This window comes from Xenia sp. Carnegie-2017, unplaced genomic scaffold (genome assembly GCF_021976095.1).
Source record: "Xenia sp. Carnegie-2017 unplaced genomic scaffold, XeniaSp_v1 HiC_scaffold_19, whole genome shotgun sequence".
Taxonomy (NCBI): domain Eukaryota; kingdom Metazoa; phylum Cnidaria; class Anthozoa; order Malacalcyonacea; family Xeniidae; genus Xenia; species Xenia sp. Carnegie-2017.
The window spans coordinates 5,061,965-5,076,334 of record NW_025813481.1 but is presented as its reverse complement, the minus strand read 5'-3'; the positions used below and the strand labels follow the sequence as shown (position 1 = coordinate 5,076,334).

Here is a 14,370-nt window from a genome sequence, read left to right as displayed (position 1 = left end):
ATTACACAAAATGGAAATATTTTTAATAAAAATTTGCAAGTGTCTATTATTACAAAAGTAGTGTACTTTCACAAAATATTTTTACTAGCAGTACACTATTTACAAGATAGACAGATACATATTTAACTAGAATGTCACTTGCTATAATACAAACAATTTACAATGTCATGGGCTCCAGACAGATGTCGGTAAATATCACTTATTAGTTACACCGTGCAATAATTAATTTATTATGATACATTACAACAAGCAGAATCTAGCATTATGTTTTCCATATTCATCATTTAAATATCAACATACTGTGTGTTGATATTTGAGTGATTCATTACAATCAGAAATCAGGAATACATAGAATAGAAATGTAATTGATAGAAAAAAATAGTTCATGGCTTCCCGTATAACATAACATGTGCTAAGTTAACATAAATACTTCATGCAATAATATTATAGTGTAACATTACATAATCAATAATACTTCATATTGCTAACACTGTGCATTGTGATAAAGCAAAAAATTTTCAATTAAATTACAAATGGTCAAATGGTATAAGTATCAAATTGACTCAAGACATTGTCACAATTTTCCTTTAAGTCATTGTATGCTTTTTTAAGTCCGTCAAAGTTTTTCAGGACAAACTCATTGTTCATCTTATCCCTCTCTTTGGGTTCTTGCTCATCAAAAGCATTGGACCTAGCCCAAATGGTTTCTGACAACTTCCCAAGTTTTCCAAGCTGCCCATCATGTTCTTTCATCACTTTGTAATGCTTAAGCAATTTTTTATCAATTTCCCATAATCCTTCAACTAACTCATTAAATTTTTTTGCACGTCCTTGAAACTCTTTTTGAATGAGTGATCCTCCACCAAGAAGACTTAAAGCACCCCCCACTACAGCACAAGCTGGTCCAAATGCAAACAAAGCATTTGCACAAAATTGGTAGCCTGCATACCCTCCATAAATGCTCAACCATCCAAAGGCACCAGCAATCATACCCTGTATAAAGAAAGTAGTACTATTTATTGATATGTACGCAATGTACAGTAACTTGGGCAATTATTTAAATTAATCATAAGAAAATTTGAGGAACCTGTCCTTAACATGTTTTTCTCTAGGTGAAAAAAGAACCAACTTAAACTAAACCTTGCTTAAGATGTTTAAAAGTAAATCAATGTATTGGGACTGTTCAGCTTGATAATCACCTTTCATAAATAATCCTCCAAAACATTCTTAATATATTGAAATACAATATAGTGTTACCTTTTCTGCTATACCAGCTATGCTTTCATTCCTTATACATTCCACTTTTGCTTGACCACAATATTCATTCAAGTTTTCATAGATCTCATGGTATCTTTGACACATTTTTTCTGATTCTTTCAATGACTCCATTACAGAACTCTTAATCTTTTTCAATTCCCCAGAAACATTAGAACTGTTGATGAACGCTTGCTTTAAAGATTCAATGGTCTCAATGGCATCCTGGGCTTGTTTCTTAATGTTATTTATGTGATTTCTTGCATCCACAACTAATATTTTGCATTCATCAGCAAGATTACACAGACCCTGGTGATTGAAATGGGTTGGAGTAGTTAATTTACCTGAAATCACTATAGAGAATCAATTTCATAACTTACTTTCATCAACTCAGCATATTTTTCATTTCTGATTATCGACAAGCATGATATCTCTCCAATCTTATCAATAAGATTTAATAATGCTTTAACATCAACCAGCAATGCAATTTTCTTAAAAAGAGTAGTGAAGTCATCTAGTAGTCCAACTACTTTTAAAAGCAGTAACTGATTTTTTTCTTGAGGTTGTGCCATGATGCCATCAACATTAAGGTGTTTTAAACCAGTGTTTGATACTCACTAAAATATGATACGGTCATACCTATAAAATATCATACTTGTAACACGTATTCAAACTAAATCATCAAAAAAAAGATTCTCAAATAATGTCAAGTTTGCACTTACGTTTATTGGATAAATTGCAACATTTCGATAGAAAAATGTAAATAAAAAACACTTTAATGTATTTGAACAATTTGAACAATGTAAACAAACCTCAAGAAAGAATTAAATTGGATACCGCAAAATGAGATTGTTGATTCGTCACCTAAACTTCGCGAAATGCCGCCTTTCAATGTATCTACTTTTCATGACAATCTTTTCAACCAACTGGTTTCTTGTTATTCATTATAATGGTAAAGAAGGCCAGTGATGATGCAAAACTCTAAGGTTGTTAAATTCGTGAAGAAGGGTTCTATATCAAAGCTGAGAAAATATTTAAAAAAAAACGATGTGAATTTAAACAGAATTCGTGATAATGAAGGCAGAAGCATGCTGCATTTATCATGCTATTTAGGAGACTATAAAATGTCACGTTATTTACTTCGTAATGGAGTCGATCCTTGCCTTACTGATGATGATGGCAACACTGCTTTACATATAGCGTTGAAGTATGCACTAGAATCCTATAAAAACACAATGCTTTTCGACCTAATTTATTACTTTAAAGAAAATCTCGACGTGTTATGAAAGAAAATCTCGACGTGTTATGAACTTGGCTAACATCTTTGGTGAAACACCCAATGATTTGTACACGAAATGGAATTCTATCATGACAAGCACTTACGTAGAAGAAGACGAAGTTAAAAAAAAGTTGAATGAAGAGGAGGAAGAATGGCGGAAAAATTAGCTTATGAGGAATCTTGTGAAGATTACTATTTCAAACAGGATGAGATTCCTCAAGAAGATTGTAAGTGAGACTTACAATGATTGGGCTGAACGAATTAGACAAGAGTACTTCTCAAAACATAAAAGGACTGCAGGTTTGAATATTTCACATCAACACAAGAAAAGAGAGGTTGACGCTAAATAGAAGGAAGAATTGACAAAACAACTTGCTGAAGGTCATGATAACTATATTGGAAGAACAAGGTTAAAGAAAATGGAACGAGAAAGAGAAAGATATGAAGACATGTGTCATAATGTGTTTGAAAATGGAGGAATGAAGCCTCTTTCATTTGACATTATCCCTTGGCCATGTATAGGTAGTGCTGCTGACATTGTAGATAAGTTGTGTGAATGGGCTGAAGATGAGAAAATTACATACCTGAAAAGACAAAGAATAAGATGGCATCCTGACAAGTTTGCCCAAAGATGCCGTCATCGTATCAAAGAGAATGATTTGAACACCATAATGGATTTAGTCAAAGAGATTTCTCAAGGCATTAATATGATGTTAAGTTCATTATAAAACCTACATTAAATTTTCATGTTTAACAAATGATATATGTATTATTGAAGAAGAAACCCTTCTTGGAATAGATCATTTTTCTCTAAGATAAAAGTGGCTTTTCCACAATAATTAGCTAACCCTCCAACTTCAACTTTGACAGCTGGACTTTCCCCACACTTGGATTTTTCTATTGGGCTTCCAGTAAACACTGAGCCAACAATGCTCTCAAACTGACGCATCTCATTGAGGGAGATTTGACATTTGTAATATTGGACAGCTATACGAGCGGTAACTCCTGAGCCAGTAGGTGAACGATCAACCTAGTGTAGTAATAATCACATTTCATTAACTAGTTAGTTAATCTCTTAAGTTACATAGTAAGTGAAAATAACTTTTAATACCTGTCCATCGCCAAAGTAACATAAATTTCATGTCGCCTCATCCTTAAACTGCAAATAATTATCTTTACCATCAGTAATGATAACACCATACATAAATGCAAGATCATTCTCCAAAGGATGTTGAATTTTTATATCTTGACGACAAATTTGCAAGATTTCCTCTGCAGCTGTTGCAAGTTCACTAAGACTGGATTTTTTCATATCTAAATTTAGCTCTGTGTCAGGTATGATAGCATAAAATGTACCACCATAGCCAATATCAAGTGTAACTTCCCGTAGGATTTTGTTATCAATTTATAGTTAACATCATAAGCAAATGCTGGAACACTTGTGAATTTCATGTTGCTTGATACACCATTAGTAAGATCGACCTTTGCTTTTACTAAACAACATGGACATTGTATTTAAACTTCAGCATTTTCCTCTGATAATGAATTTATTTTTACAAGACCTAAACATAAATTAGTATAAAATTAACCCATTCAAACAAATAATGGTTATTGATAAGACTCACAGTTTAGACCAAATCATCAGATCAAGATAAACTAGTTAAAACAAGCATTCATGATCCAGACCCTCACCATAGTCCACTGCATATCTTGCTAAAGCCATAACTGCATGACCACATATAACACTATATCCGCCATTATGCATAAATAAAACAGCGAGATCAGCCCTCTCGTCATCTGGTGTCACCAATAACGCTCCGTACATTTCTGGGTGTCCACGTGGTTCTCTCATCAAGAACTTTCGTATGTAATCCAAGTTCTCTTTAACATAACGACGTTTCTCCAAAATTGACTTGCCTTTTATTTCTGGATAGCCAGATAAAATAATTCGTAATGGTTCACCACCAGTATGCATTTCTATTGTAACTATTTCAAGACTCGTGTTTTCTGCGTTTTCTTTTACGTATTGCATCCATTGAGTTCTATAAGACCTGGAGGGGAACGTCAACAAAATTACTATAAATTATTAGCGCGCGGCCGCGTGGTCAAAAACATGGCGGATTTTGGTTGTCAAAGTCAGCGGAAAGACGCGGGCTCATAAAATGAAATTTTTTTCGCCCACCCGGATTTGACAACCACAATTGCGATTATGGAAAATATCAATGCCAAGCACAAAAACTTTTAGAAATTTTATCTTTAAAACATGCTGCAAACTTGTTTGGTGTACGGATGCTGAAGTAATGCCAGAAAAGAAAACATTTCATGACACCGGTGAGCAACGTAAGATTGTTTACCATTTAAAGTGTTTAGTGTTTTGATTTAAGTCAATACTTGAAGTGTGATGGTGTATATTTTGTGAATGTTTTTACTCCTAAGTTATAATTTAAGTTATGTTTATCCAGTCTTATTTGTTCTTTACTTAATCGCTTGCTAGACGAGGCAAAGCAACCAGTTCTTATCGAGATATGCATATGTTTCAACTGAGTTGAATTGGAGGATTTTTCATATTTTTCTGAAAATATGAAGCAAATATTAAGGACAGAGCTGTATTGAAATCAAATGCAGTGCAGGATTAATTAATGAGCTCTTTGGTACATGTCGTACAATAAAAAAATACCTGTATTAAACAGCTAGCCTGGACAATTTGACAGATTATGGACAATCATGATGATGGTGTGTAAAGGTTTGCTTCATGCTAAAAGTTTGATAAATGCCATCTGGTGTTTCTGTAAATGAATTGTTTGTTACACAGTGTAGTAAACAGGTTAGTACATCAAAATCAAGATAAAAACTACTTTGTTCAATAATGTGCCAAATTTTGCTCCTACCTTGAAATATTTGCTCAAGAAAAGCTTATCATGACATGCATGAAACATTAAATATAGTACTGCATCATCTGACAAAATCCATACGTTTTCAATTCCAGGTGATTAAAATTCACATAAGATGCATTGGTTGCAATGAAGTTGAATGTGGAAGAAGCAAAATTGATGGCAAAGAACTTTTTATGTCTTATGAAGAATTACGATATCATTTAAAAGAATAAGAGTAGCAATCTAGTAAAAGAAGCCACATCTGCCTTCAACATGAGACTTTTCCAATTATGTATAGTTACTTTGTACAAAATACTATTTTAGATAAACTTGATTTTAAGTCATTCACTGATATTTTACCAAAGACAAAAGAAAAATTCAAAGGCATAATGTAAAATTCAAAAATTTGTCAAGTTGTTTGAACCTAGAAAAAGTAGGTTCTGTAATTTGTAAGGACACAAAAGAAAAGTGGTGCAAGAAGGTTAGCATTTTTGAGAGTTAATAAGTTCTTGACATACATTACACAAAGCCATAATATTATAAATAATGTGTGCATAATAACAATTATACAACATGCTAAATATCTTCACCTACATTATAATTATTTAAACAGGTTTGCCTTCATGCAGCAATAAGAAAAGTGTTATGTCAGAGAAACCAATGCACTTTGATTTAAGAAATAGTATTTTCAATGGGAAATTAACGTAGTTCTGTTCAGTAGTAGATCCATGGTTGTCAATAACAATCCAGTTTCTAATATCTTGGCTCAAAACAGAACCAGCAACATGATTATAGAATTTCTGAATTTCGTTCTTTTGCTCTCCTAGTTCAAGATATTTTCCTCATAAGTTCTCAGTAGATTTATCAGAATATCATTATACTTTATAAGACACTCAGAATCAATCCTACCAAAAAAAACTCAAAAAATTACATACCTACTTATAATATATTTCCAGTCGACTTAAGTCGTAGGGGTAAGCTAACTTTTTCTAACTCCTTTTTGGACATTTTAACTAAGATTTACCCTTCTATTCAAGAAAGACAGTTGCACCAAGCTGTTATCAAACAGTCAAAAACACAAGTAATGCGCATGGGATTGTGCATTAAAGCTTAACAACACATTGACAGTGTAAAGATTGCCGTTTGATATTTATTTCTAATATAGCTAAAGCATTACTTGAAAACATATACGTTATTTTACAGTAGATTTACCTCGTTTAAATGTGTGTGTCTATTTCACAAAAACCTGAAGCATTATTTTCAATATTTTATGCTTACGGTATCGTGGTTTTCGCTGGTTGTCATTACTATGAGCAGTAATAGAGACCGTTTCGGGAGGGAGCGAATGTTAAAAATTTTTCTCAAAGTGGAAGTTTTGACAACCAAAATCCGCCATTACCGCCATGTTTTTGACCACGAGGCCCAGGCCCCTTTGCCCCTCCAGGTCTTAGAGCCATTGAGCTCTATAAGACCTGGAGGTAAAGACACAATTAACATCAAAACCTGGCATTATTGTCCTTTCCACTGCTCATAATATTCAGCTCTGACTCACCATAAATAATAACTTCCTGTGAACTACCCATTAAATAAATCTACAACAAATAACGTATATTTCGAAATGATGCTTTGGCTATTAGAATAATCCGAGCATTCTTTACGCTACGTCGCTATTGATCGTTAGCTTTGTGCATGTCACATGCGCCAATACTTGTTTTGTTGTTGCTCAAACGGCGGTTGAATGCTGCTTGAATGAATAATCGAAAAGTTGTACTACTACGACGACTTCAAATAACAAAGTAGTGTAATTTTTGAGTTTTTTGTTGATTGATTCTGAGTGTCTTTAAATATTATGTTCTTCTGATAATCACTACGAGAACTTATGATAAAAACTGTGGGAAACGAAGCGAAATTCAGAAATTCTAATCATGTTGCTTTGATTCTGTTTGACAGCGTCAATAGAAACGGTTGTTGATATCTGCTACTGTTCAATTCACATTATTTCCGTTTTAATGCTCCATTTCTTAATCAAAGTGCATGTTTTTCTCTGACATGTACTTCAGCAAAGAGGCAAACTTCCCTGTTATTATATGTAGGTGAAGATATTTGGCGGTTATGTAATTGTTATTATACGAACTATTACATGATATTATGGCCTTGAATAACATGTGGCTGTGATTTAGAAAATGCAACCTTGTTCACTACTTTCTTTTGTTTCCTTACAATTACGGTTACTATACTAATTTTCCAGGTTCAAACAACTTGACAAATTTTTTTGAATTTTTTGTGGCGTTAATTTTTCTTTTTGTCTTTAATGGCAACAGTGAATGACTTAAAATCAAGTTTATCTAAAAATAGTATTTTTAATACAAATAATTTAGGAAATACCATGTTGGGCTGTCAACTTCACTAATTTATCTGATTCTAACGATAATATCTTATCATTCTAAAGTATAAAGTTCTTTGCTACATCAATTGCTTCTTCCATAACTTCATTGCGGCAATTCATCTATAATTTAATCACTGTGAAAATTTTATCGAATAATCACGATGCTGTTAATGTTTCATGCATGTCATGAATGCTTTTCAACTGACAATATTTCCAAGTGGAAACTGGCACATTGATGAACAAACAATTTTTATCTTGTTTTGATATTGCTTATTGTTTACTGTCGCTCTTGAAAACACCGGGCATTATCAAACTTTGGCATAATGCAAACTTTACACACCATCATCATCTTGTCCAATCATCGGTATCCCATTTAATATTTATCAGGTAATTTTATTGTGCGGTGTGTAAGCTGTTTCCGGCTCAGCTACCGTCTGCAATGTTTTGCTTCATATTTTCGGAAAAATCATAATCCTCCATTTTTCAACAAGTTTGAGCAAGGATTCAGATAATGCATATATCGGGTAAGAACTCGGTGCTGCCTCGTCTGTCGTTAAAGTAAAGTGGAACTGGACAAACTTGCAACAGAAATATAGCTTTTAGTCAAACATTCACATCTCATATCACTTTCCAAATTGACTTAAAACAAAACTTTGAATTTACCCAAATGGTAAACAATCTTGCGTTCAACTTACCGGTGTAATGAAATTTCCTTTCTGGCATTACCGGCATCACGCGTAAACACAAGTTTGCAGCATGTTTAAAGATAAAATTTCTGGTGCTTGGCGTGATATTTTTATATCGCAGCATCGTGTCGTCCGGGTGGGCGAAAAAAATTTCATTTTATGAGCCGCGTCTTCCGCTGACTGTTCCGTCACCATGTTTTGACCGCGCGCCCTGATATTATATTAATTTTGTTCCAGGTAAACTCCAATGTTATCAATTCCAGAACTCAATGATAGAACTCAATGGTACATGCGAGTACAGCACGGTACATTAAATTTATGCAGGTAACGCTGTTACGGTAACATGCGAGTACATACGAGTGACATACGACTATTTTCTGGTCAACAAATGAGAAGCAACACAATTTCTTCAATACATTGATATTTGCGTTTATTTTTCCTTGTATTTGTGTGGACTTGGGGGCAACTATTTGATGGATTTAAATGCTGAAAAGGTATTTTACTTTCATACTACATTCATTTGTATGTTTTAGTTGAATTTGTTATAGATATTTTGTCGATGCGATTTGCCAGTATTTGAGGGCTTTTTGAAACACTTTCACCTAGGAAATACATATTTATGAAAGCAATTATACATTCATTTTGGTCTTTAAGATACTGATTTTGCAGTTAAGACTGAATTATATCAGCTAGAACTATAAACATTAAAAGTAAGCTGAAATTGTACGCATAATATATATACTTACACATGCAACTCTCATTTAATTTCAATATATGTGATGTACATTTATTTCATATAGCACGTTTTGAAAGCATTATATATATGTTGTTTATTTCATCGCGCTTTAAATATGTATTTCCTAGGTGAGAGATGTTGTCAAAAAGCGCTCAAATACTGGCAATCGCATCGACAAAATATCTATAACAATTCAACTAAAAGCAAATGAAATAGTATAAAGTAAAACCTTTCAGCATTTATCCTCAAATGGACGCCCCAAATCCCACAAACAAGAAAAAATAAGCATGTATTGAAAAAGAAATTGTGTTGTTCTCATTTGTCAAATAGTCGTATGCTCATCATTACTCGTATGTTACCAATGTACTAAACCATATTTTCGTATGTTACCTTATGTATGTTATAATGCAATGTTACTTTATGTACTTGTATGTTACTCGTATGTACTCGTGTGGTGTTTTAGTCACGATCGTAATTTACCTGGTGAATTTATTTCGGTATCATCGTTAGCAAAATACTGAATAGTTGGAGTTGATTTCTGACTGTAAAATAATAAATATAATGGATGAACAGCATAATTGCGCGGAAAAAGATCACGTTTGCCTTCATTCTGACTGTGATATTGTATTAACTGAGGATGACATACCTCGTGCCAAGCTCTGTAAGCCAGTCGAACAGTGCTCGATGGCAATATTAAAGAGATGGCTTTCGTGTCGTGGAGCTAAAATTAATGGGAAAAAGCTTGAGCTTGTGAACAGGTATGTGGATTTTTTTTATCAATTATCAAATTATGTGCGACGGTGCGACCTCTCAAACGTCTTAAAATAATTGCTTATTAATGTATCTTTTCAGAGTAAAGAATTACATTAACAATGGATTGGATGGACAAGTTGTTGACCCTGACAGTGGAAAGAACTATCTAAAAAAAGGATCACTCTAAGTACTCCTCAGACGACACCAGATGAAGCATTTCCCATGTCTGGATTCCAAGCAGATCTTTCAATTTTACCAAGGGTGAGGTATGCCAACATTTGGAAGTTTCTGATAGATGATGTTGAAGTTAAAAAGCAAATATCTACCAAAAAACCTCTCGTGAAAGGTTATAATTTCTTCAAGTCTGGCAATGTTCAACAAGTTCTATCACAAACAAGAAATAGTTTATATTTTATAAAAAAGAAAAGTGCTACCTTCCATGAAAAAAATAGTTACACAGTCAAACTAACAATGAATGAAAGATCTCTTGTGCTAAAAACTTTCTGTGATTGCCCTGCTGGAATTGATGGATGCTGCAATCATGTAGCTGCTACATTGTTCTTGCTGGAATCTCTAGATTGTTCCTCAAATAAAGTAAACAATTTCGGCTTGCAAAATTCTGTTACTCCTTGTACTTCAAAGCCTTGCACTGGGAATATTCCTAAAAGAACTGCTAAAGCTTCCCCAATGCAGGGTATGAAGTTTATAAAGCATAGTTATAACAAGGAAAAATTCAAATCCACTGAGGACATCTTAATCAAAAAATTCCAGTGAAACAAAAACCATCAAATGAAGATCTACATTCTTTTTACAAGAAAATAAAGATTCTGGAAGCTGAAACAGGAATGAAGACTGGTTTGAGCTTCATTCTTCCAAAGCCAAATGATGGAAATAACTTTGGGACTTCTGAAACTGCTCACTGCAGTCCTTCATATAGTGCCCATTTATATGGTGCAAGTATGCAGCTGGTTTCTCCAAACAAATATCTACCAATGTCACTAAATGAGATAGAAGCAAGAGTGAAAGGGTTAAGAAAAGGTTGCTAGCATCAGTGAGTGACCGCGATCGCATAATGGAACTTACTGTCAATCAACATGAGCCAAAACTTTGGTATGATGTTAGACAACCTCGTATTACAGCATCAAAAGTCAAAAGATGCTTAATAAAACCAACAACAAGTCCTACCAAAGCTATTGCTGATGTTCTTAAGTACCATACACCAATTCAAACCAAAGGAATGAAGCAATGAAGCAATGCTGTACAATGATGTACATTGCTGCACAATGCTGTACAATGCTGTACATTGCTGTACATTGCTGCACAATGCTGTGCAATGCTGTACAATGCTGTACAATGCTGCACAATGCTGTGCAATGCTGTGCAATGCTGTACAATGCTGTACAATGCTGCACAATGCTGTGCAATGCTGTGCAATGCTGTAAATTGCTGCACAATGCTGTGCAATGCTGTACAATGCTGTACAATGCTGCACAATGCTGTACTATGCTGTACAATGCTGCACAATGCTGTACAATGCTGCACAATGCTGCACAATGCTGTACTATGCTGTACAATGCTGCACAATGCTGTACAATGCTGTACTATGCTGTACAATGCTGCACAATGCTGTACAATGCTGCACAATGCTGCACAATGCTGTACTATGCTGTACAATGCTGCACAATGCTGTACCTGATTTTGAGTCCGACTTTTTTCGAAACAAGCCTGAAAACCAACCACCTTCGCTTTTTTTTCTTTGTTTATTGAGCTCATAATTTTTACCTTCTTTTTTTGTCTAGAAAAATTTTTCAACAACAACCATTATAACATAGAGAAATGAAACAAAAAATAAATTGTTCTATCCAAATTCACGATTATCGCTCATTGCTAACAGTCAGTTGAAACCATTCTTTCAAAGATTCGAGACATACCAAATTTTCCAACAAAACTATCTTATTTAAAATTATACATGATTAAAAAGTGCAACATACCTCTATCTTAGCTTGCCTACGCCAAATGGTTATGTTCAACACATCTAGTATTTTTTCGTAGTGATCGATCTCCTTCTGAGTGTTTTCACAAATCTTCTTATGAGACAGTTTCTGTTTATACAGGTTCATGTATTTATGACAATTCATTCTAAAAAAGTTGAAATTCAAGAACCAGTAATCTTTACACATATAAAGTAGTAAAAACTAAAGCGTACGTACCTGTGTTGAACGATGTATTCCCATGACCAATTTTTTGATCGTCTCTTGATATCTTCCTCTAAAATAGCCATGATTCCATAGTTCCACCTGAAATTACAAAGATTATTTGTTCAGAAAGTGTAAAGTCAAGTTTAGAAAAACGTTACACAAAATAGAAATATACAGAGCTGACTCTATATCTACAATGAAAATAATTTGACATGCAACGTGAAACAAGTTCCTGTGTGCTAAAATTTTACTAAAATAAATTTGCAAGTTTTTATTATTACAAAAGTAGTGTATTTTCACAAAATGTTTTTACCAGCAATACACTATTTACAACATGGTAAGAAGCATATTTAACTAGGATGTCACTTGCTATAATACAAACAATTTACAATGTCATGGGCTCCAGACAGATGTAGCTAAATATCACTTATTAGTTACACCGTGCAATAATTTATTATGATACATTACAACAAGCAGAATCTAGCATTATGTTTTCCATTTTCATCATTTAAATATCAACATACTGTGCATTGTGATAAAGCAAAAAAATTTTCAATTAAATTGCAAATGGTCAAATGGTATAAGTATCAAATTGACTCAAGCCATTGTCACAATTTTCCTTTAAGTCATTGTATGCTTTTTTAAGTCTGTCAAACTTTTCCTGGATAAACTCATTGTTCATCTTATCCCTCTCTTCAGGTTCTTGCTCATCAAAAGCATTGGACCTAGCCCAAAGTGTTTCTGACAACTTCCCAACATTTCCAAGCTGCCCATCATGTTCTTTCATCACTTTGTAATGTTTAAGCAATTTTTTATCAATTTCCCTTAATTCTTCAACTAACACATTAAATTGTTTTGCACTTTCTTGAAACTTTTTTAGAATGGTAAATCCTCCACCAAGAAGACTTAAAGCACCCCCCACTACAGCACAAGCTGGTCCAAATGCAAACAAAGCTGTTGTAAAAAATTGGTAGCCTGCATACCCTCCATAAATGCTCAACCCTCCAAAGGCACCAGCAATCATACCCTGTATAAAGAAAGTAGTACGATTTATTGATATGTACACAATGTACAGTAACTTGGGCAATTATTTAAATTAATCATAAGAAAATTTGAGGAACCTGTCCTTAACATGTTTTTCTCTAGGTGAAAAAACAACCAACTTAAACTAAATCTTGCTTAAGATGTTTAAAAGTAAATCAATGTATTGGTACTGTTCAGCTTGATAATCACCTTTCATAAGTAATCCTCCAAAACATTCTTAATATATTGAAATACAATATAGTGTTACCTTTCCTGCTACACCAGCTATGCTTTCATTCCTTAAACATTCAACTTTTGCTTGACCATAATATTCATTTAAGTTTTTAATGACCTCATGGTATCTTTGACACAATGTTTCTGATTCTTTCAATGACTCCATTACAGAACTTTTAATCTTATTTAATTCCCAAGAAACATTACGACTGTTGATGAATGCTTGCTTTAAAGGTTTAATGGTCTCACTGTCATCTTGGCCTTGTTTCTTAATGTTATTTATGTGACACTCTGCATCCACAACTAATATTTTGCATTCAGCAGCAAGATTACACAGACTCTGGTGATTGAAATGGGTAGGAGTAGTTAATTACTTATTAAATGTATAAAAGTCAATCTACCTGAAATCACTATGGCAAACTATAGAGAATCAATTTCATAACTTACTTTCATCAACTCAGCATATTTTTCATTTCTGATTATCGACTTCAAATATGACATAATTCCTTCAATCTTATCAATAAGATTTAATAATAATGCTTTAACATCAACCAGCAATGCAATTTTCTTACAAAGAGTAGTGAAGTCATCTAGTAGTCCAACTACTTTTAAAAGCAGTAACTGATTTTTTTCTTGAGGTTGTGCCATGATGCCATCAACATTAAGGTGTTTTAAACCAGTGTTTGATACTCACTAAAATATGATACGGTCATACCTATAAAATATCATACTTGTAACACGTATTCAAACTAAATCATCAAAAAAAAGATTCTCAAATAATGTCAAGTTTGCACTTACGTTTATTGGATAAATTGCAACATTTCGATAGAAAAATGTAAATAAAAAACACTTTAATCTATTTGAACAATTTGAACAATGTAAACAAACCTCAAGAAAGAATTAAATTGGATACCGCAAAATGAGATTGTTGATTCGTCACCTAAACTT

The 14,370-nt window shown here is 33.5% G+C and overlaps 4 protein-coding genes across 4 annotated transcripts; all 4 read right to left on the bottom strand.

Moving 5' to 3' along the window:
* Nucleotide 1: 1 nt before the first annotated feature.
* LOC124438867 lies at nucleotides 2–2,057 on the bottom strand. The gene is made up of 4 exons (XM_046989079.1): nucleotides 1,977–2,057; nucleotides 1,635–1,893; nucleotides 1,258–1,563; nucleotides 2–993 (listed from the first exon to the last, which is right to left on the bottom strand). The coding sequence occupies exons 2-4, from the start codon at nucleotides 1,824–1,826 to the stop codon at nucleotides 538–540; spliced, it is 954 nt and encodes a 317-aa protein (XP_046845035.1). The 5' UTR covers nucleotides 1,827–1,893; nucleotides 1,977–2,057; the 3' UTR covers nucleotides 2–537.
* Nucleotides 2,058–3,205: 1,148 nt separating this feature from the next.
* On the bottom strand, nucleotides 3,206–4,552 carry LOC124438872 (trans-L-3-hydroxyproline dehydratase-like). Its single transcript, XM_046989084.1, is given in 3 exon segments — nucleotides 3,206–3,563; nucleotides 3,645–4,026; nucleotides 4,226–4,552. Coding segments are annotated over 2 exon segments (462 nt in total). The 5' UTR covers nucleotides 3,846–4,026; nucleotides 4,226–4,552; the 3' UTR covers nucleotides 3,206–3,302.
* Nucleotides 4,049–4,508, bottom strand: LOC124439335 (trans-L-3-hydroxyproline dehydratase-like). The gene is made up of 2 exons (XM_046989560.1): nucleotides 4,226–4,508; nucleotides 4,049–4,095 (listed from the first exon to the last, which is right to left on the bottom strand). Exons 1-2 carry the CDS (start codon nucleotides 4,506–4,508, stop codon nucleotides 4,049–4,051), a joined length of 330 nt encoding a protein of 109 aa, XP_046845516.1.
* A 5,887-nt stretch (nucleotides 4,553–10,439) lies between the features above and the next one.
* On the bottom strand, nucleotides 10,440–14,280 carry LOC124438866. The gene is made up of 8 exons (XM_046989078.1): nucleotides 14,221–14,280; nucleotides 13,870–14,137; nucleotides 13,457–13,762; nucleotides 13,149–13,192; nucleotides 12,178–12,264; nucleotides 11,959–12,106; nucleotides 11,660–11,762; nucleotides 10,440–10,965 (listed from the first exon to the last, which is right to left on the bottom strand). Exons 2-8 carry the CDS (start codon nucleotides 14,068–14,070, stop codon nucleotides 10,832–10,834), a joined length of 1,023 nt encoding a protein of 340 aa, XP_046845034.1. The 5' UTR covers nucleotides 14,071–14,137; nucleotides 14,221–14,280; the 3' UTR covers nucleotides 10,440–10,831.
* Between the last annotated feature and the right edge of the window lie 90 nt (nucleotides 14,281–14,370).

Bases quoted from the DNA above. Each gene is read 5' to 3' on its own strand.
- LOC124438867 (XM_046989079.1), bottom strand. From the start codon at position 1,826: ATGGCACAACCTCAAGAAAAAAATCAGTTACTGCTTTTAAAAGTAGTT. The intron at 1,564-1,634 runs GTAAGTTATGAA...TTCAATCACCAG, and splicing joins AATATGCTGAGTTGATGAAA to GGTCTGTGTAATCTTGCTGA. The intron at 994-1,257 runs GTAACACTATAT...TTCTTTATACAG, and splicing joins TAGCTGGTATAGCAGAAAAG to GGTATGATTGCTGGTGCCTT.
- LOC124439335 (XM_046989560.1), bottom strand. From the start codon at position 4,508: ATGCATACTGGTGGTGAACCATTACGAATTATTTTATCTGGCTATCCA. The intron at 4,096-4,225 runs GTGAGGGTCTGG...ATTTATGTTTAG, and splicing joins AAGATATGCAGTGGACTATG to GTCTTGTAAAAATAAATTCA.
- LOC124438866 (XM_046989078.1), bottom strand. From the start codon at position 14,070: ATGGCACAACCTCAAGAAAAAAATCAGTTACTGCTTTTAAAAGTAGTT. The intron at 13,193-13,456 runs GTAACACTATAT...TTCTTTATACAG, and splicing joins TAGCTGGTGTAGCAGGAAAG to GGTATGATTGCTGGTGCCTT. The intron at 11,763-11,958 runs GTATGTTGCACT...AAATTTTTCTAG, and splicing joins GTAGGCAAGCTAAGATAGAG to ACAAAAAAAGAAGGTAAAAA.